At 41.3% G+C, this 21551-nt stretch overlaps 1 protein-coding gene across 3 annotated transcripts in view; it reads left to right on the top strand.

The window, feature by feature from the left end:
- The window catches only part of VOPP1 (VOPP1, WBP1/VOPP1 family member), a 79893-nt gene that overhangs the window by 20026 nt on the left and 38316 nt on the right, over nt 1–21551 (top strand). The window contains exon 2 of one of the 3 annotated variants that reach the window (XM_027656030.1): nt 1459–1569. The exons of the other annotated variants lie outside the window; for them this stretch is intronic. Within the exon in view, the coding sequence (XP_027511831.1) occupies nt 1459–1569 (111 nt within the window). The remainder of the gene's footprint in view (nt 1–1458; nt 1570–21551) is intronic. 3 annotated transcript variants of the gene reach the window in all.

The raw sequence follows: 21551 nt of genomic DNA, 5'->3' as shown, positions 1-21551 counted from the left end.
GCACAAAATTCTGTACTGGATATTATCTGCAATTGTTTAAAATCTGTTGGCAGCTTCAATATGATCTTGGTTATTATTGAACAAAGCATGAGCTGAGGAATATGTTTTTCATTCATCATTTTGCAAAAGGCTTTGACTGTTACCCAAATACTATGAAGAGGAAGCCATTTAGTCCTTCAGAGCAATTTGCAAGTTTACTGATTCTAACCAAGTTTTCCTTGGTTGAATGACACAAATTACATGTTGCAAGGTGTTCATGTATTGTCTGTTTGTATGCATGCAAAAACACTGTTTCTGGTTATATTGATAAAAGGAATAAACTGCTTCACAAGTAAGCATACATCAAGTTCATGGTGGGTGTGAGTTTGGATGTGGGGAGCATGTGTGTTTGTGGCTTTCAGGTTGAAGCCTAGTTGGTAGCTGACTGTGCCAGGTTCCCACAAGGAAGTGATGGTTTACTGTTCCTGGTTTAAAGGCAGAAGGTTCAAAAGAAGGACTGAGGGACAGGGGAAGGTACTTGCCGTGTGCTGGTGGGTCATTTCACAAAGGTGACTAAAGGCATTGCTATCAAAGCAGGATTTACACGTAAGAAATTGCTGGCTCTTGGTGGAAGGGTGCCAGTCCTTTCTCTAGAAGAACTTGAGATACGCTAATTACAGAAACACTCAGAGCACTGTGGTGGTAGGAGAGGGTAATTAATTTTGAATTTTCTGGTTTGATGAGGGTTTTTCACTGTAACCACAAAGACCGTGAGGGAAGAAAAATCTCCAGCCCCAGGTTCCAGGAGACTCTGCTCTGAGAAGACCTTGTTGGGGGAGAAAAGCCAAAGATGCCATGGGTTTTGCTCACAACGTAATTGCAGTTGAACAGTTTAACGAGTAAGCCAAAATGAGGTGGATAACTTGACAGGTAATTTTGGTTCCTGCAGGAAGAAATGAAGACTGTTGAATCTTTATCTGTCGTTTTCAAATTAATTTGACTACTTGGAGGTAGCAGTGTGTTATTAACTGCAGTTGCTTGAAATGCCCTTTTTCACACAGAGTCTGGATGTCTGGTATACCAGTGGTACCACATTATGTGATTTCAGCATTCACAAATAACCAGTGGTCTTGCTAGCATGGCTTTTGGTTCCATCAACAGGACTGTGTTTTGTCTCAGTTGGCTCTCAGTTTTATGGAAAATTTTGAGGAGGTCCTTAAAGTGATGTCTGTTTTGGGTATATATATCAAGATTTTCTGCTTCTGTTTTATCAGTGATCCCAAAGGCTTTGGCTGTCTGAGCTTAAATGTGACTTTAATGAATAGTGATATCTTTGGAATGGGAGAAAATAAAACTAAGTAGGCAGTTCCCCCACCCCCTTGATGATGAAGCGAGCTTATTTTCAGCCTGAATGAGGGCATCAGAGTGTCTCTGTGGGGCTTACTTCTCAGACTGAGTGCTCGCTTTCTCTCCCACCAGCTGCAGAAGTGCTGGATAGAGGAGAGCTCAGTGGCTGAGAGTCAGCTCAAGGATGTAGAAGCTGAACAGAGCTGTTTCAACCCAACAGAGGACCCTGTCTGTGCTGCAGTGGTACTAAAGGTGTTTTATTGTTACTGCTGCAGAGTAGACTGCTGGGTAGCCTCAACTTCCAAAATAATTTATTAATAACACATGGGCCTCCGGTTGGCCCATGTGTTGTGTCCAGAGGAATCTAAGAGCAAGTGTAACTGAATATTTAAGTCAAGCTTTTTAATAGTCTCGATTAAGATAAGGTGACATCTACAGTAGTCACTGTAGGAGGTGTGAACTGTGGGTGAGAATCCCTCTGCAAAGGTTTCCACCTGGCTATCCAAAATCGAGAATATCACTTTTGGATATAGTGGCATTGATGTTTCTGCACACTGAATTTCTCATTACTGAGAATTCTAGTGTGGATGCTGATGGAAAGTGATAATTGGGTGGTTGAAAAAGGTGATCAAATTAGTCCTTTTCTTATTAATTTGTCAGATGAAAGATAATGCATAAGATCCGAGTGCCTTTTTTAAAAGAATAAGAGAATGGACATGTCATAGGAACAGCAAAGTGTGTTATCTTGAAGGAAAATTCAAATACTCCCGACAGTCTGTCATACAAGATTTGTTTAAATAAAAGCAAAGTTGGCTGGTGCTTCTCAGTTGGGTAACTGATGTGTTGAGCTTTTTCGTATTATTTTTGTAAGTGGACTTCAATAGGACAGATTTTATCAAATCAGAGAAACCTAAAATTTCTGTCCTTCGTGAAGAGGTTTGTGTTAGGTTTGTTTTTGTTTGTTGTTTGGTTTTTTTATATATCCTTGTAGGAACAAAAACATTAAGATCAGCAAACCTACCATTCTTAAAGAAAAGACCCACACATTTTGATCATAGTAGGCACAGGCAGAGTTGAGAAAGTTGTGAGGATTATGGGGACCACCCTGCCCACTGCATCTCCTGTTTCTGGCATTTTTTTTCTATCCATTAGCGGTTGGGTTTCCCTTTATATTTATGTGTTATAAGAATGTATGTACCCTTGAATGCATGAATGTGTGTGCACACCACGATTGTTGTCTCTGTGATGTCCCTCTCTGTGGAAGCCCTCTGATACTGTCCTATTGATGTTTTAACTCTTGTGGGTGTTGTATCAGTGGGAACTGGGAAAGAATAAGGGAAGAAGTCTATTCTGAAAATTCTGCAAGAGAACTGTTGATGTAGATGTGTCCTCTAACCCTCTCCTGCTTTTTGGTTTTAGCTACATAATGCACTTAGCAGCTTAAACGATTTTTGGTGGTTTTTTTTCCTTACCCTCCTCTAGCTGGTTGCAAAGGAGCTCCTGCATTGCTGAGTGAAGGCAGGAAAGAGCTTACTTATGATTTATAGTTTGAGGATCCAACTGGTGCTGGCAAGTCTTCCCCGTCTCTTGACAGCAGGGAGATGGGCTGTGATTTCCAGGCGGGAGGACTGAGCTTGCACACTTTTCTCACTTTGCTCCTGCTGAGGAGAAGACAAATTCGTGTTCACTGTGGGAAGGGAACAGTGGCTGAGTGCCATTTATATTCTCTAAGGGGAGATGCAAATAGCTGTGAGATGCAATGGGTTTTTTTGGGCTTAGTTGGTTTTTTTTGTTTGTTTAAATTAGAAAAAGCATCTATAAAATCTGTTTATTTTTTATGGCAGTCAAAAATATTTATCACTTTCCGTTATGCTATCTCCATAAAAGGGAAGTCTTCTGACTCTCTTTTCTCTTAGTACTTTCCACTCAGCTAATGAAGGTGGCTGAAAGGATGTGTTAAACTTGACCAAAGCAAGCCTTTAGACTTCAGGTGCTCTTTTAAAAGGGCACCTTTTTAGGGTTTAGCTAAAGTCAGTGAAAAATGGCTCAGTGGAAACTCTTTGGTTTAATACAAATTTATTTTTGTTTACTCCACTAGGAAGAGGCTTAGGAAAACTGGAATGAGTATGCCCATATATAGACTTGCTGTGGTCATCCGTCTAGGCTGAGTTTACAGGCAGGAACAGATTAATGCTTGAGTGTATGCTACATAATTTAAAGTAAAAATTTGTATCTTGCTGGGACTTCAAATTTGTTGTGATATAAAGTAAAATCTATATGAAAAATCATTACAAAAATCTAGCACATTTTACTTTTTGGGTCTAATTTTCAAAGATACTGTGTTGCTTTGTATCCTCAGCAATGCAGCTGTTTCCAGAGTTTGTTTTGCTGAAGTTTTTTTTAAAATCTTGTCAGTTTGTTATGGCAAATATAAACTCTCTTTAGACTAGCAGGAGGCAAAGCCTTTTTAAAACAATTGTGTTTTCTTTGCCTGAATAGTGCTTTTTGGAAAAGGAATCTTAGGTCTGTCTGAAGTCTGGTGACACAGCCTGGGATCTTGGGCATTAAATAGCACTTTCAGGACAAGGGAGAGCTAAGGTCTTAAGTAACGGGCATTATCACTTTAGTGTGTTGAATGCTTTTTTTTCCTTTTTGAGAACAGTGTATCTTGACAGGTGTCTCACATATTAAGTGAAAGAGTTTACTGGTGAGTTAAAAATGTCTTTCTTCTCAACTGTGTCTTCAACTTCGTGCTAAATAGTTGTTAACTGAACCTGTGTTTTAAATAGCTCAGCTAAAAAATCTCTTCCTCTTTCTCAATGACTCAGCTTTCAGTCTGGTAAATTTTTAAAAGGAAAGGAATTGACAAGAAGTGTTTTCTAGTCTGTATCTCATCCAGTGAAGGCACAGGTTATTGCTGGCGAGCATGGTCTCTAATCCATTGTTTTATGATTTCCCCAGGTCTAGTGACCATGCAGCCACAAAAGGATTGTATCAACCCACTGATCCTATGAACGAGTAAGCCACCAAAAAGAGGATGGTGGGGGGGGGAAAGCATGAGGCAATAGTTTTCCATTGGTTCAGCAGGGGTTTGTGCAGTGGTTGTAGTATCACTTGCTGCAAGGGAGGAGGGGGAATGTATGGCTTGGAGCAAGACTGTTCATTTTGGTAACACACTCCTTGTTTCAATACATTAGGTGTTTCCTAATGGAAATCATAAAATCCTCTTGTTTGGAAAAGACCTTTAAAATCATTAAGTCCAGTGGTAGACTTAACACAGCCACATCCACTGCTAAGCTGTGTCCCTAGACAATACAAAGGCAATCATGCAGACCTTTTCCATAGTCTGCTAGAAGGGAAAACTAGCAGAGTCTGATTTCCCTCACTCTGCTCTGCCCCCCCCGCCCCCCTAAAAGATGCCATTAGATGAGACTAACTTCTCCAGATGATGTCCTATCATTTTCCCAAATTGCTTGCCAAGTGTCTCTCAGAGCAGAAGTGCTTAACCAGGAGCTAATGACCTCCCCAGCCTTTCCCATCTGTGGGGTGGGAGGGGGTCGTGGCTGGAGACTGTCCTTCTGGAAAAGGTCCAGCATCAGTTGCAGCGTGAGAGAGACCATTGCGCTTGAGTTCAACCAATGGGAAACTACAAACACAGCAGTCTTCTGCTGTACACTTCACTCCATCACTCTTGTTTGGAGGTCTGAAAGAAAAAACCTTGTCCTTTCAGTGGAAGTGACTGTGAAGTGATCTGGGCCTTAGTTTCAAAATTCAGTGGCAATGGGAAATGGTAGTTTGTGAAGGCTGATGAAGAGGGGTGGTGGGAGTGTGCCTGTACTCCAGCCCTGGCTGCACTCGAGCGCTCTGTAAGCAGCTCATCCTTTCCAGCTGGAGTAGGAATGATGGTATGCCAGTTGGCTTGGTCTCTCACCTCTGAAATTGATAGGCATCATGCAACTGGCAGTAGTTTTGAGGATGAATCCTTCCTTCTCAGGTCTTGTGCTGGTGGAATTAGAAGTGAGGATCATGAACCCCAAGTATGCAACCAGCACCTCAACAAATCTGTCTTTCTAAGGCAATTCCATTTAATGCTTTCTTTATGCCTTTCTAGTTACATGCATTCCAGTCCATTTGGATCTTCCCTTAGAGCATGAAGAACTGGAGAACCTTGAAATGAAATTAATATGAGAGGAATTTGGGCATGTGGGAAGGTGGCAGGAATCTCACTGACAGCAGACCGAAGACCGCAGGCAGTGTGTGTTATACTTGATGTGAGAGGAGTGTTTTGTTGCACATGTTCATCCTCTTGGAGCTCTACCACCCAAGGCAAGATGATGCTTTTGTAGACCTACTCTGGCTTAGCTTGGTCTTGCCAGCAGTGACAGGCTTGTGCCACTTTATGGTTAAGACCAGATAGTGTGCCCGGGATTTTTTTTTTTTTTTTTTTTTGCTTGCATAGTTGTGCATGCATGTCTGTGGATGTAGGTAGACCAGCAAAATTATTTTGTGTGTCCTGGTCTGAGTCTTTTTGGACAAGAGACTCTCCTTGTCTAACCAGAGATGTCTGGGTGTTTATACATTGCTGGTTTTAGTACAGTCCCTTTAGTGTCAACACAACAGATTGATATTCAACTGTGCAGTCCCATTTAGATATGACAACAGACAGTGTAAAGGGTCTGTGCCTGGGGAATTGCTCAGGTTTAACTCAGTGTTTTGTTTCTCCCAATATCATTAAATCTCTTTACTGGAGTGGATAGAAAACCTGTAAACGTAGTAAATTCCTTTCTGCTTTCCTCATGATATATCTGTAAATGTGGAAAGTTGGAGCAGGCACTTCTCACTGTAGTGGGTGACTGTGTGCTTCAGCTTTTGATGCAAGAACCAGGCAAGGATGAGTCAAGGAAGTATTTTCTTTCATTTCTGCTCCTTGGGGAGAAAAATGCATTGCTTATCGCTGCAGATAATTATCTCAATACCGGTGTGAGATCGGAGAATTCACTGCTAGCTCTCTTACAGTGTGAGTTCCCAGCTCAGGGCCCTACTTCTCTGCTGCATTTGGAGCCAGGAGTTTAACCCAGTACGGGAAGGGTAATGGGTATAAAAGTTCACGTTCATTTGTTCAATTGTCATTAAGTTTAGCAGGATTTCAGTCCAAAACAGAGGACACATGCTGTCTAAATATAATGCTTTCAAATGGTCAGGTAGTTGTCTAGCCTAAAAAAAATAAAAGGACGGGAAGAGGAAGAAGTAAGAAGTTTTAGGTCTACTTTTACATGGTTTGCTTTTCTTTTATGCTGACATAAGCTGCTCCTATCTTGATTGTTCTCTTGCCTATCCCAAGCATAGGGATAATCATGATAATCATGATTTTCAGTGGCTCAGCAAAGGTGCTGAGGATGCCTGCTGATCCTGAGCTGTCAAGCAGTGCTGTCACCATGGGTACTAACATGCACAGTGGGGTTTGGTGTCAGGGACCCTGATTGTGCTCTGATCTGCCTTTTGCCTAAAGCAACTTGCATCTCCTGGCTGGGATACAGAAATAATAATAGCATATGGGATTGGGTTAAACCTCTTCAGAACTGGGTCATCCTGTAGTTTGAGATAGTGTAAGATAATATTAAGCTGTTTCAATATTCTTTTTCTGTAGCTGAAACAGTAGTGGTCTCTGTTCCCCAACTTGTATGCTGTGTGTCCCTGCATAAAGCATACTGTGTTACGCTAAGGCTGGGGGTTTGCCTGTGTATTTCTTAGGATGACCTATATATCTAGGAAAGTTAGGGAGCAGAGGAGGTGTAAGTGCCTAATAATGACCAGGTACTACAAATTACATAATCTTGAGAAAAAGTTAAGGCAGATGCCTTGGGTTTGAGTGTCAGTTGGAAGTGGCGAATTAAGATCAAAGTTGTTAGTCTGTTCTGTCTTCTGTTCCCTTGGTATTTACAGAACTATGTCTTTGGTTTTCAGCAATGTTAATACCTTGTTCTTGAGGAACTTCACAGTTTGGGGCTTTCCCATAATGCCAGCACCATCCAGCTAGCAGAACTTAATGCTGAACTTGCAGCATGGTGATGGAAAACTGTTTCAGGATCTGCAGATGATCTGTGGATCTTGGAGCTTCTATTTTCAGAAGTCCAGGACTTAAATTTTGTCTTCTCATATGCTGTGAGTAGTGGTTTTGATGCTGACTTCTTAAAACCTTGGGTGAACGTTAGGAAGTTGGGTCTTGCTACACTGTCTATGTGGCAGTCGTCTGTGTAGGTATCTGCAGTGTTCCTAGAAGGCATTTAATGGGATCCTTAATATGCTGTAGGAGACACATTAGAGTATGCCTGAAACCTGGCTGGTGAAACTGCCCGGAGTGGCTATGCTGACCCACACTGCCAGCTCTGTGTGTGCCTGTCACGAGGCACCATGTGGGAACACGTTTAGGTTGCAGCTTCACCTGGCTTTCCCTGTGGATGAAAACCACAGGCATGGCTGTGTCACAAAGCCAGGGGGATTAGGATTAAGCTTGTTTTAATTCTGTAGTAATCTTGACTTCCTATTTTTATTAAAGCCCTAATGCTGGCCCCCATCCAAAGGCAATGGAGACATCCCACTTGCTTCTAGTGAGTGCTGGGACAGGCTGCCTGGAGGGTACTGGGTACCTTTGATTTTGGCATCTCAACCAGCCTGAGGTGCAGGTGATCTTTGCTCTGTGCAGCTTCTGGAGCACTGTGGGCAGGGATGGTGGTGTCTCCCCTAGGCTGAAGGCACATGTTTATACATTGCTGGTTCTGAAAGGTCTGGTTGCCAAGGCAGCTCTTGCTGTCGCTCACCCGTGCAACTGCAGTAGCCAGCACGTTCACCCATGGTGCTGCTGGTGGAGCTCTCCTTGGGGAAGCAGCTACTTCAACTGGTTGTGGTCACTGTCCATGTTGCATAAGGAGAAAAGCATTGTAGTGATTATATAAAAGATTATGTAACTGGGTAATTTGGTAATCGCCTCTCTGGTGAATGCTAAGAATAGCCTGTGAATATGCATTTATTTCTGTGATAGCCATCCACAGTGATTAAGTGCTGGAAACAGTGGGTGCTGGGCAGTGGGACAGGGTGAAATACTTGTGCCTGTGATGTGTGTGTTTGCACTGAGACTCCCCAGCTTCATCACTCCTGTGCTGCTCTGGTGAGACACATTAGCTCCTGTTCCCCTTGCCCCATAGTGTGGTGTGACCTGATCTGCAGGTATGGTGAAGGTATAAAACTGCTCTTGATGAGCCTGTGCTAGTTGTTCATGGCATCCTGATGAGGACATGCAATGCATAGGCAGAGCAGATGATGGAGGTGGGAACACATGTTGCTTCTTCATGAATTTGGGCTGTTTCAGCTTTCTCTTGCTTCCCAGAATATCTGTTTTTCATGCTGAAGTTGCCAGTACCACCTGCCCACGTTCCCCTCCCCCCTGCCCTCATGAAGTGTCTGTGAGGGGCTGGACAATTCTCAGGGCTGGACAATTTCCAGGACCCTGGTGAGGAGCAAAGACCCTCCCAGGCTGGTTTGAGACAACTGAGAAGACCATGTGTGCTTCAGCCCAGCTCCTACTTGCTTGTGGATTTATTTCTTGCTTACAGAAGAGAAGGTGACTCATGAAAAAATCAGATGCAGCCAAAGCTGGTGAGAGCTCTACAGTGCTAATTGAAGTCTTCAGAGAGAAACTGGGAAGGAGATGGGTGCTTTTCCTTGTAGTCTCTTAGCCCTGGGAAGATTATGCAGGGGTGAGCTAGGGATAACTTGGGAAAAGGCAGGAAGCTCCATGAGAGGTTGTAGCGGGAAGTGAGCAAAAGAAACTCTGTGAACGCTAGTGGTTCATTTGGGAACATCAGTCCTGGCTCTGAAAATGTTCCAGCAGTTCTCAGCTGCTCGAGTCTGAGTGGTTGCTGGTTTTTGGTGGTTTTTTTCCCTTTTTCTTTTTCTTTTTGTGTGATTTTAATTTGCCCTCCTGTTCACTGTCCTGAAGGTACAGTTTGCCACCTTTTCTCGTTTCTACAGCTATAATGTCTTCTCTTCCTTGAGTTGCTTTATCAACTCCTCATCTCTAACTGCCTGAAGCTCAAGCTCTTTAACCTTACGTTCAAGCTGCCACATAATCCACTCTCCACCTACAGCTCTGACCTGGTTTCCTCCTCCCCGACCTCGCTCTGGACTTTTGTTCCACCCTTTTTGGCTTAGGATGGCTTTCTTCTCTCTTTTCTGTGTTATTGATTTCATAATTTGCAATAGTTTCCACTTCCTTGGCTGCTGGGTCCCTGTTCACTTTTTAAAGTGCTTTTTCTGTACTTTCCTCTTCTATTTCTTTTCTAGGCTTTCTTAAGTTCCATCTATGATTCAGCCCTCAGCACTTCCCACATGGGTTTTGCCTCTTCTATAATTTCTTTATTTTACCCTACTTGCAGAAGGAAAGGCCATACCATCTGCACTTAAAAATGTCTTATAAATCCCTTTCTCATGTATTGCAATTATGCGCTGGATACAGGTTAAAAAAATATAATTTAAAATCATTTTTATTTGAAAGAGATCGGATTTCCATCCTGTCCCTTTTGCCTGAATATCTGTTTCCTTGCATACTTTTTCTCCTTTTTGGATGTTAGGCTAGAGATTTGAGGGTTCAGCTTGCTGCTTCACCTGAGAATTCCCTTTGCAGAATGGGTGACTCCTTGTTACAGAGGGTTGCATTTGTACAGACCCTTTCTCCTTTGTATTTATGCCTCCTCCTTTTAGTAGGATATCAACCCTGGAATGCGCTGCTGTTGCTGTTGGGCAAAGGAATGTCAGGGGAATGTTTTTAATAAACATATGGTTGTTGCATAATGTAGATGGAAAGTAGGCAGAGGAGACTCCATTTGCAGCTCTCTGTGAACTGTTAAGGACAAGGACAGGCACAGCCCATGGATAACATGGAATTATTATGACACCATGTAAATTCTCAGATGCTTAATGGACTTAATTTTTCACTCTCAAACTACACATCTAGAAAAAGATGTCAGTGAAGTTGAGAGGTTTTATGCAAAAGCATATAAGGAGCTGTGAGAGCTGTTGTGGGAGCTTCTGTGATGTGAAAACTTTTTAATTTGCAACTGTGCAGCTACATTAAGAATAATTCTATCCAGTCTGATAGGCAAGTGTGAAGTAGTGAAAAGACGAGGAAGCCAAAATTCATTTATTGTAAGTTTTTTAAACTGGTGAAGCCGAAATGATATCTCATTTACATCAATTGAGGTATATCTGTAAACTTCTGCCTAGGATGAAAGAAAAAGATTAATTCTTAGTTTCATTTCGATAAGAGGGCTCAAGGTATGTAAATATGATATAAAAAGATATGAAGACAATTTTTAGATCTGGTGCAGAGACACGGTACAAGATTTTGCTTTACTTTTGTCTGCCTTGCCAATGCCACATGCAGCATATATAATCTGATTCATTTTAGTAGGAGTATTATGTTCTATGTTCTGGGACCTTCAAATACAGGCTTTGACAATGTGGATTGCTAGTTTATGACAGGAACTCTGGAGTTCAGCTGGAGTGTGCCAGTTGAATCGGATGTGATGGCACAACTCTCACTGGTGGGAAGGAGGATAATGGGTTATATGTTTTGGAGTTTTAACTTGGATCGTAATTGGTCATCTGTTCCCTTCGAAGAAAATAGACTGTAAAGATATTAAATTCCTTATGAAGGTTCAAACTCAGTTAAATAGATTTCCAAAAGCAAATCTGACAGAGGAAAAAAAAAAGAAAAGGGCAGTGTCAGCAAATATCCTGTTGTCTCTGGAAGTGCCTGATGGAGCCAAATTAATAACTTTAAGAAGTTTCCTTTTGAAATGTTCCTGCAGCAAGCTTCTAAAAAAGATCTAGAGAGGCTTGAAGCAGGAACCCTTTGTAAAAAGTCTTTCCTTCAAGCAAGAACATTTAAACATGATGTGAAGCAAGGACAATTAATACTGGCTTTCCTGATACTGCCCAGAGAATGCTTACAAGCCTTATTTGCAGTGGTAGGGATGGCACTTGAAATCACACTGTCAGCAAGAGTTGCTCTAGCCCTGCTAATGACTCCCTGGACATCTCCCTGAATGTGACTGCCTTGCTTATGAGGGTTGTAAACAGCTGGGTCTAGAGGAAGGACTGAGATATGACTGTAAAGCTGTCTGTATGAACAAATGACTCTTCCAAGGTGCTTATCTCCCTGTCTATGCAGGCTTGCCCAGTTTGTCTGGACCTGACCCTCTCTCAGCCTGGTAGATAGTTTTGCGGCCAGTCGATGGTGGGGACATGCCACCTTTGTGCCTGAGAGCTTGTACGTGTGTCAGTTTAGCACGGAAGTGCCTGCAGAGCCAGCGTGATGGTTACAACCAGCAAGGCTGGTATCCTGCTGCTGGACTGTGTACAGCTTCTACCTGGAGGTCTGCCAGGACCTGCAGGGACAGAGGTGCTCGCACTTGGATACTTGTGCCTAGAACTTGTGCTAGAGGTGGCAAAACTACATCATGTACCTGACTTGAATATCTGGCTCCTCAACTGCAGAAAAAAAATCAACATTCCATTCTCTTTCAGTGCTTTATGTTGTTGTGGAGGAGAAATTCTTTCTTATGATGTCCTAGACTTTGATATATATGCTGTATTCATGGTAACAGCTTCTCCAACTATACATCTTCCAAATTAGATTAAATCTATTTGTACATTTGTGGTATTTCTTCACGCTTTATTCAAACACAAGTAATCAAGTAAAGAACAAATCAGGTGGTTATGCCTCAGAAGTCTCTGACAGTACTTAGATTTTTATGGGAAACCAGAATTTTGCAGTTGTTTGTAATGACAAAAAGGATGCTTGCCTGGTGCTTCTCACAGAAGTACTTAAGTACTTAAGCAATATTAAGTATGTCGTAGCACGTTCCAGTCATGTCCAGTCCAGATGCACAACCGTTGTACAGATGGGTAGGTGGGCAGAGAGTATTGAAAGAGTCATGCAGGGTGTTTGTGGCAGAATTAGAAACTTAAGATTTCTGATTCCCAGTTTCCCACTCCACTATGAAGAATCTGCTTTGACATCACAGTAAATGCTTTGCAACTAGTCCTTCCATGAACTTTGGAACTTGGGCATTTTTTGGAAGTCCCATGCAAGATATCTCGTACATGGGGGATGAATCTATCCAGGCATATGAGTGGTCTGGAGGAAAATTATTTGGACTGGGACTCCTTTCTATGTGGAATTATCAAATTGTAACTGGAATGTTTGTTCAGTGCATGTTAGTAGTGAATCTGAGATCAATAGATACATCCAGATTCTTACCCTTAGTGTTTTGATTTATGCATTTGGACATTTACCACTGAACTGTAGTTGTATTGGGATTGTATAGTACACTTAATGACTTTTGATAATCTAATTAACCTCAGACTGTTAGTGATGGCAATACTTATTTGGGTAGAACATGAATTACCAAAAGTGTCTACCTGCATGTCACCGCTTGGATAGCTGGCTGAATGTGTTTAAGTTATTTTTGTCTTCTTACTTCTGCAACTGGAATACTGTAGGAACTAATGCTTGCATGTGAGGTTTTTTGTTCTCTCCCCCCCCTTTTTTTTTAATCATTCATTGAAATATGCAGTCCTAAGACTGCATAAAGTTTTGCAAAATTGGGTCAATGCCACTGAGTAGATTTAGTCAAAGTAGAAATAAAAGCACATGAAAACAGTTTCAACGCTTTCTAAAGCTGCTTTTAAGTACTTCCAGAAGCTAGGGAATTGAAAGTCCAGGTTTACAATATGTGATCAGAGTGAAACTTTTTTCTGAAAAGCTTGGCATTCTCCCAGGGTGTGCGAGGCCAGTTTTATCTCCTTTGTGTCCTCTGGAATTCTATCCTTCTTCTCTTGGAAGAGTTCCTAGCCTGAAAGAGATAGGGTATACTAGAATTGATTTAGGTCAATTGTTGACATTATCCCTCTTCTCCACTTGTAAAGTACAAAGGAAATACGCACCAAACTAGGTGAAAAGCTACACCATAGCTCAGTGGTTGAGATACTGCGAACACAGGTCTCTCTCTCCAAAGAGTCTTTGTTCAACTTACGCCCTTTCAGAGACTGAAGAACATAGAAATTCAAAGACAGAGAAGGTTGACACATTAGGTGTATTGGTTGCAATTAAACAGCCCGGGCTTGACTTGGGAAGTGCTTACATGACGAATTTGAGGAATCTGCTTGGGTCTGTTGGAGAAGGAGGTGATTCTGTCCTTGCTGCTTTTTTTACGCAATGTCCCCCAAATTTTGCTACTATCTCCTGATAGAGATAGGATGCTGGTGAAAATAGGTCTTTGCACTTATATTTATGCATTTCAGGTAAATAGGAACACCACCACACCACAGGAGATGCTGTCTCCTCTGATCAGCTGCAGCTTAATGTTTGTTCACTTCCAGGAGAGAGAGAGAGGTTTCAGCCCTTCTGGGTGGGAGACTTGAACACAAATTTGCCATATCCCAGCAGAGTACATTAGCTGGGTTGGGTGGATCTTGACTGCAAGGTGACAATTGCTACTGTTTCCTTTCCCTTACCTCTCTTCTGCAGATGTGTCCTTTTGGACACTTAATGGGTGCTGAAAACCCCAAAGATATGTTTTTGTTTTGTTTTTGTTTTAGGCATTTAGTAAACATGGTTTCAGAACCCCAAAAATTACATTCTTGTGCCCAACTCCTCAATATGACTGGGTTTCTCAGAAGATTTCTGTTGAAGTTTCAGATCAAACTGGCACTATCTGGAATTTACCTGCTGCTACATATTTAATTCATATGCTGATATGAAATATTTATATTTAATAAATAGCTCATAAAAAACTGTCTTTCCTCTTTTTTTTTTTTTTTATGTTGAGAGCATCTCGAGGCGGTGCCATGAATGTTGTTGCACATCCAGGCAAGGACTGGCAATACAGAAGAGATGTATTTCAAATAATCACCATTTCTTTCCAATAATTAGGGAGATGGGAAAGTGGTACAGTGAAGGCTGCAGAGAAGGCAATGCCTAATATGCCTTTTCCAACTTTAAAGACTATTGTAAAACCGATCTGTATAACATTTGGGCTTAGGGTGTTGGTAGTGTCTTTTCTAAGCACCAGATTTTTTTCAGGGTTGTTGTGATGCTGACATTGCTGTGCCAGTTCACAGTACCTTCCTCAGCTCCTTCCTGGTAAGGAATTCATGCTGAGGCTGATTTTGGGACTGTCCTTTTCCTTAAGGCAGCCTTGGATACCTTTTTCAAATTCTATTTATATGATCTGTTGAAATGTTCCTGGCACTGGATGTTTAATACGTAAAGTGGTGACTTTATATGTTCCTGTCTAAGTCTCTCATATATGTTCTGCTCTAATTGGTTTATTTGAGAGGTTTTTTCCTAATATTTCGAAATAATCCAATGATTTAAATTTTTTCTGGACTGGTTCAGTTTTCCAATCTTATGTTTCTCTGGCTGGTGACAGGGCTGGCAAATTAGGATTGATGTAGCACTGGCCACCTCTATTGTTGAGATGCCATCCAAGTGCTCTGTGCAGTGAAGTTAGTAGAAAAGAAACAGTTTTCAAATAAAAGCATGCATATCAACAACATCAGTCCTAAACTTTCTTGTACCAGTGTATAGAATTGGCACTCTGGGTTTCCTGTTTCACACTGTGGATTTAAGCTCACAGGAAACCCTGTGTTGTGTCTTCAGACTGTGATCCCAATTTTATGTGCATAAATAGTGCTGGACCGTACAATGTCCCCCGAGACTCCTCTGTTCTACTCTCAGGCAGACACAGTGCAGGCAGGCCTACACATATGCCTTGCAAATAAGCCTCAAATCTGACCCAGAGGGAATACATCTGTGGGTGGATACACCGCCTAAGTTTATACCTCCTCAGTCCTTTGCCCCTCAGATGGGTCTGTTGGCAAAGTTGAGAATGAATCCTGGTGATGTGGATGACTTTTCGTTGTTTGGTGCAGAAGAATTTCGTTTTAACTGTTGTTTAAAAAAAAAAAGCTACTACTTTAGAGCTTGCCTTATGTTAGAAATAATCATTTACTTCATTCATTTCTTCATATATTTAAAGATATTTTTCCAGCTAGTGTTTTTGTGTTATCTGCTGTACTCTATAAGAAGCAATATAAAAGTATGACCCCATGGCTAAAGGCAGTGTCACTTAGGAAAGTGGTGTTCTGCTGTTGGCTTTGCTGCTAGACCTGGGCACATTTCTTTGATTTTTGTTGCATGTTTTTCTTTTAGCACTTAAGAAGTGATCAACTTCTATTTATAGATAGTCTTGGAAGCTATGGATTTGAAACCATAGGGAATACAGATAAGTTTGACTGAACTGCTTTAATTGAAAGCTGGGTTAAATGAAATTGAGCAGATTCTACCATTAACAGAGGTGAGGAAGAAGGATTTCTGATATCCTTTTGATGAGTACTAAGCAGGATGGCCAAGTACCACAGAATTTTTGCTTGCCATGTAACATGTTGTTTCTCGCATCAAGCAATGCTCTCTCTCACTGTGGGCTGAGGGTCCTCTCTGTCAGTCCTCTCTTTCATGGTGTGGGTGGTTTGTTTTTTTTTTCTAATGAACTTAAAGCCCTTTCATGAAACCTTGTTTTTAAAAAAGTAAAAAATCTGGATATTGGTTTAATTCCTTCTATTGAGAAAGATAAATTTCTCAGTTTCCCTTTGTTTAATGTCCTTGATCAGATCAACTTTTTTCTTGGCCTGAAAAGCCTTAGGCAGTGCTTGACTTGTGATACATTTAGGACTGTACCTTAAGGAGCCACAGGCATTGCCATTAAGTAGTCTTAAACTCTCTTCCATCATTTGGAGCCAACTTAGGTTAGGTTGTTGCTGCACTTGCCCTGCTTCTTATAACGGCTGTGCTCCATTGGTTCAGGTGGTTTCTGCTATAGTAGTTCCCATAACATACAAGTCAAATATTGTGTTACAACACTTCAAAGGTATCTCCATTGCAATCTCCACTGCTCATCCCTTTGTAGCAGACCATAGGGTATGGTTCATAATGCAGTGAACTTGCTCCTGCTCCAGTTTGGATTTATCCACAAACTGTGGTTCCTTAGAGTTGTATCTGCTCCAAGTGCAGCCTTATCTGTGAGCCGCAGTTTCTTCAGGGGTATACCTTCTGTGGTATGTTCTTATCCACAGTTGCTTTGAGATGCATCTGTTCCAGTGTGGCCTTTTATCCATTGGTCATAATCCCTTCAGATGTACCCCTGCTGCAGCACAGACAACCGTGGCTGCAGACGCTCTGGGATGTACCTGCTCTGGCATGGGCTTATCTACAGCCACAGACACTCTGGAGTGTTCTGCTCTGGTGTGGACTCATCCACGGGTGACAGTCCCTTTGACTTGGGTTCACATGGGAATTCCAGCCTGTCCAGCCCGGCAGCAATACCCTGGCCATCTGCCAGCCCAGGCACATTGCCATGGCTGTTATCAAAATGTTCCTGGGCACAGCAGAGGAAGATAAGCAGCAGAGCAGTACAGGAAGTAGCTAAAGCAAAAAGCAACCAGTAATGAGCACAGACATACAGTAAAGCAAGCAAGCCTTGCAAGCACAGGAGCCTGCTGATTAATACCCAAAAAGCAATAACAGCTATAAATTTCACCTAGCCCATTGCAGTCTAACCTGTTGTTATCTCAAAATGTTCAAGTCCCAGGCTGGGAGCCGAAAAATAGGGGTTGTGGTTTAACTCTGGCTGGCGACCAGGCACCATCCAGCCTCTCCATCACTCTTGCCCAGTGGAATAAGGAAGAGAATCAGAATGGTAAAAGTCAAGAAAAGCATGGGCTGAGATAAAGACAGTTTAACAGGCAAAGCAAAAGCTGTGCACACAAAGCAAAACAAGGAATACGTTCACCACTTCCCATGGGCAGGCAGGTGTTCAACCATCCTTGGGAAAGCCAGGCTCCATCACTGTTACTTGGGAAGACAAAAGCCATCACTCTGAACGTCCCCTTTTCCTTCTTCTTCCCCCAGCTTTATACGCTCAACATGGCACCATATGGTATGGAATATCCCTTTGGACAGTTGGGATCCGCTGTCCTAGCTGTGTCTCTTCCCAGCTTCTTGTACACCCACAGTCTCCTCACTAGCATGGCATTAAAAGAAGCAGAAGAGGCCCTGACCTTGTGTAAACACCAGCTCAGCAATAGCTAAAACATCTCTGTGTTATCAACACTGTTTCCAGCACAAATCCAGAACTAGCTACAGTGAATCAAATTAACTCTACCCCAGCAAAAATCAGCGCACTTCATCATGATGCTTTCATGAAAAGAACCCTCAATAAGCTACTGCATAGACCCATCCATGTGTTATATGTGGCTGTTTGGGAGGTGTTGGTCAAAATCGAGCACCTTTCTAAATCCTCATCTGGCCAGTTCATAGGCCATAAAGTTCAGTGGGACATTTGCATGGGTGAGAGGAGATGCTCTTCTTATTCATCGTGTTGTGTTTAATTGGATGGTCTGCATCTTGTAGGCATAAGATTGTCTTTGCAGTTGCTTATGGATTTATAAATCTGCAGAATTATGGGTTTTGTATTCTTTGACTGCACCTTTGTTGAGGGAGTCTGAATATTTAATGGCATATTGAATATTGCATAACTTTTCCATGTATGAACTTGCAGAAGGTGTTTTGATGAATTGGCAGGTTTGTTTCTCAAACTCTCTGTAGAGTCAGAGTTCATGTGTCTGAAATGTTTTATACATGTTGTGTAGGTTTTAAGTAATTAATATTTTATGCTTACCCCCAGCTATGTGGTAGTGGTTAAAACTCAAATTAAGTGGTGATTATACGGAATGATGAATATTTCATTTATTTGGTATGAAATAGGAAATAAAATATGTTGCTGCCATGCTGGTTTTATTTTAAAAGACTTTGTCAAGATTAGCACATTAAAAATCTGTTTTGTGTCCTAAACTTATTCTGCTGGAAGAATGCAAACATTTCTTTGAGGATATTTTTAAAGGGATTTTGTTGTCTTGCTTTATAAGGATACTGCTGGCACTTTTTGTAGAGGCTTTTTGCCTTGTTGCCTTCAGATACACTAAAAAGTAGTGTTCTGTTCAAACCATTTATTAATTTAGCTCTTGCTAATTGCATATTGACAAATATATGTGACTACAAGACTGAATGAAATAAGATGGGTGAGACAAGTGTCTGTATCTGTACTCTGTCTCAGTCAGTGGCAGGTGCTGTGCAAGGAAAGACCATGAGCCTGCCCACTGTCTGAGCTCTGATCCCTTCATGCTTCTCCAACATATGGATCATTTGGATCAGAAATATGAGGGTGTAGCTCCCTTTTACTTTCTTTACTGGTTTGAATTTGTCTTCCATAGATTTTGAATCCGTCTTCTTCTGCAGTCTCTTGCAACAACAAGGGATTTTAGGTTTTGTCTGTGTACTGTGTAAAGGAGTACTTCTTGAATGAATTTTCTGCTAGGACAAGGGGCACTCATTGAAACTAATGCTACGGGGCTTGGCAAATAATAGTTCTGTAATCAGTCTCATTCAGCTGCACATTCAGCCTTGCTCTTGGTCATCACCCAGGCATCTGTTTTCCAGGTGGAAGGCTCCCAAACCTTCTAGACTTTTCTTGAAAAGCAGATGCTCCGTCTTACTTGTTGTGGTTGTCTGTCTCCATACTTTCAATTTCTAGGTACAAGCACTTCTTGGAAAGCAGAAAAAGGAACTTAGAGGTGGATGTTAAATTCCTAAGAGAGAAATTAGTCACTAGTATCTGCTGAAAATTTGGGATTTCCCTTCTGTAGGGAAAATGAGCTCAAACTGATCTTTAAAATAAAGCTAATTTTAATTTCTGAGCTTTTCAGGAACTGTAATAAAATAACTAATTGGTTTGAGCTGGGTTTCAGTAGTGTTACTGACTTTTAGTTGTACTTACTCTGCAAGGGGTTATTAGTGGTGTAAGGGACTTTTCAACAGAGAGAGCTAAAGGCCATGAAACCTACCTGAAAAGCGTGTATTGACTCGTGCCTTGTGGAGCTTCATTGCTTTTGGTGGGGCTGGACAAAGGGAAAACTAGTGTGTGTTCACTTCCTGTGAGGGAAACTATTATAGCTTAATTTTCAAATTTCAGCGTGTGGAGGCTTGATTGAGTGTACTGTAGGAAGAGATGGACATATTTTAGCTTGAAGGACTGTGGATAAGTGCAGCTGTCAGAAGATGGTTGGAATACGTATACTGCTTCTGTAGCAAACGCTCATCTCTCTTCTGCAGCGTGAGCATAAAGGCTGCTTATCATCATGACTGACTCTGTACTACAGAAATGGAAGTTTTATTATGTAATTTGTAACCCACACTATTATTTAGGATTAAGTTTTGTTTCATATAGCTGTCCCACCACCACTGCAGTGGTGTCTTCCAGTGGTGTACCAAACAACATGGCTAACGTCTGTTCTGGGTCATCTTTCAGTGAGCTGAGACATTTTTCAGATAAGAGGCTCAATGTTATGTGGTATGAAACTTTGATGTAGACAGTAGAGAGAAAGTAGAATTTGTTTTTTATGTTTGTGGTGAGTTTTAGGTGGGGGGTTTTTTTGGGCAGGAGTAGAGGTGAAGCTGTTGATATTTTTTTCTTTTCTATTTTGTAACCTGTGTTGTTGAGAGAGTACACTTTGATACTTGGTGCCTGTTAGATTTTCTGAGGCACTAATGCCTTTATGGTATATCACAAACATCTGTTAGTACCATAGTTGAACTGAGAGATGGCAAAGGCACCCATGCCAAGACACAGGCCACAAGATGAAGTGGGACTTCCAGGCTGTTGGGGTCTCTTAACTGTACTCTGCCTTTGAAACTGTAGGCAAATTTGACCACTTATGGATATATATGGAGAGTCAGAGATTAATGGAAAGTTCTCAAAACACATTTTATTCTGCATTTTGCCTTCTTTATCTGACTGTCATCACAGTGGTGAGATGCAGGGGGAACTGAAAATCATCTGCAGGTTTGTTAGCATTTGTATCCATGTCATTTTTACCCATTTCAGTATTACTGTAAATAAAGAAAATTGATCCTTTTGAACCCTAATTTGATTATCTAGACACAAACTACTGGCAAAAGAACTGGATTATAAGCTTTGATTTGTATTGTCAGTCAGATTACATAGTTGGGCTGTTACCAACTCAAGCTTGAATGTGTCTTACATTAAATGCTCCAAATCAGAGTTTAGCTGCTAGGGATCTTACATGGTGGGTTAGTTGTTTTTTGTTTTCAGATGAGCTCCAGGTGTGGGCCTATAGTAACTGTAAGTTTGTACATCAATGTGGAGTTTTTTTCATAAATCATATGCCCCTAATTTTAATGTACCTTGTGGGAAACCATAAGAACTTGGGTACCACTTTCTCAGAGACATGCTGTTTCTCCCATTTGCCTGTTCTTTTTCAATTCAAATGTGTGCAATCCAGTTCACATAGGTCTTGTAGATTTTAGTTTGCCTGCATTTTGCTGATGCATGGATAGTCATATTTTTTTTTTTGAGAAGGGCAGTTTTAAGCACATCTGATACTTTAGGTCAGTGACCTGTGGTTTCATGTAGATGAAGAGTAGTTTAATGCTATGCTTTAGACCTGAACTAGTTGAATGAATGACATGTGAAATTCAATCACCGAAATCTTGACTCAATCCCAGCTGTAAATTTTTCTGAGACTTTGAACCATGGATACACCTATTCTACTTGCTTTGTGATGAATTGGAAATAGTCTTGTCTATTTGTTTACCTGGATAAACAGGTAGCAAAAATCAGGTAGCAAACTTGCCAGTGTAGATGAGATGTAAAAAACTTTAAAAAAATCACTGTTTAGGTAAGAATGCCAGTAGTGGTGACTTGTTGAGAACTAAATCCCAAATAAAAGTACTTGTAGGCTTGCAAGGCTAATGCATTCACTGTGGGTAGTTGGTATTTGTTGATGCTACACTCCAAGGAAGACTTGCAGAAACACAGGGACATGAACAGTAATGTTAGTTTGGGTGTTTGCAAAAGAAACTGGTATCCCTTGATGCTCCTTGATGCTCAAGGAGATTCCTTGATGCTCCTGATGCTGCAAAATGTTCTTGCTTTGCTGCTGCTTAGATGAAAACCTAAATAGGTAGTCAGAATAAGACTTTTTGCATCCCTGTCCTATTGTCCTGGTCCTAGTGTTTCCTTCCTAAA

Source organism: Corapipo altera, unplaced genomic scaffold (assembly GCF_003945725.1).
Source record: "Corapipo altera isolate COAL_440 unplaced genomic scaffold, ASM394572v1 59, whole genome shotgun sequence".
In the NCBI taxonomy this organism is placed as follows: Eukaryota; Metazoa; Chordata; class Aves; order Passeriformes; family Pipridae; genus Corapipo; species Corapipo altera.
The sequence above is the reverse complement of the archived record's forward strand: the minus strand, read 5'-3'. Positions and strand labels throughout refer to the sequence as shown.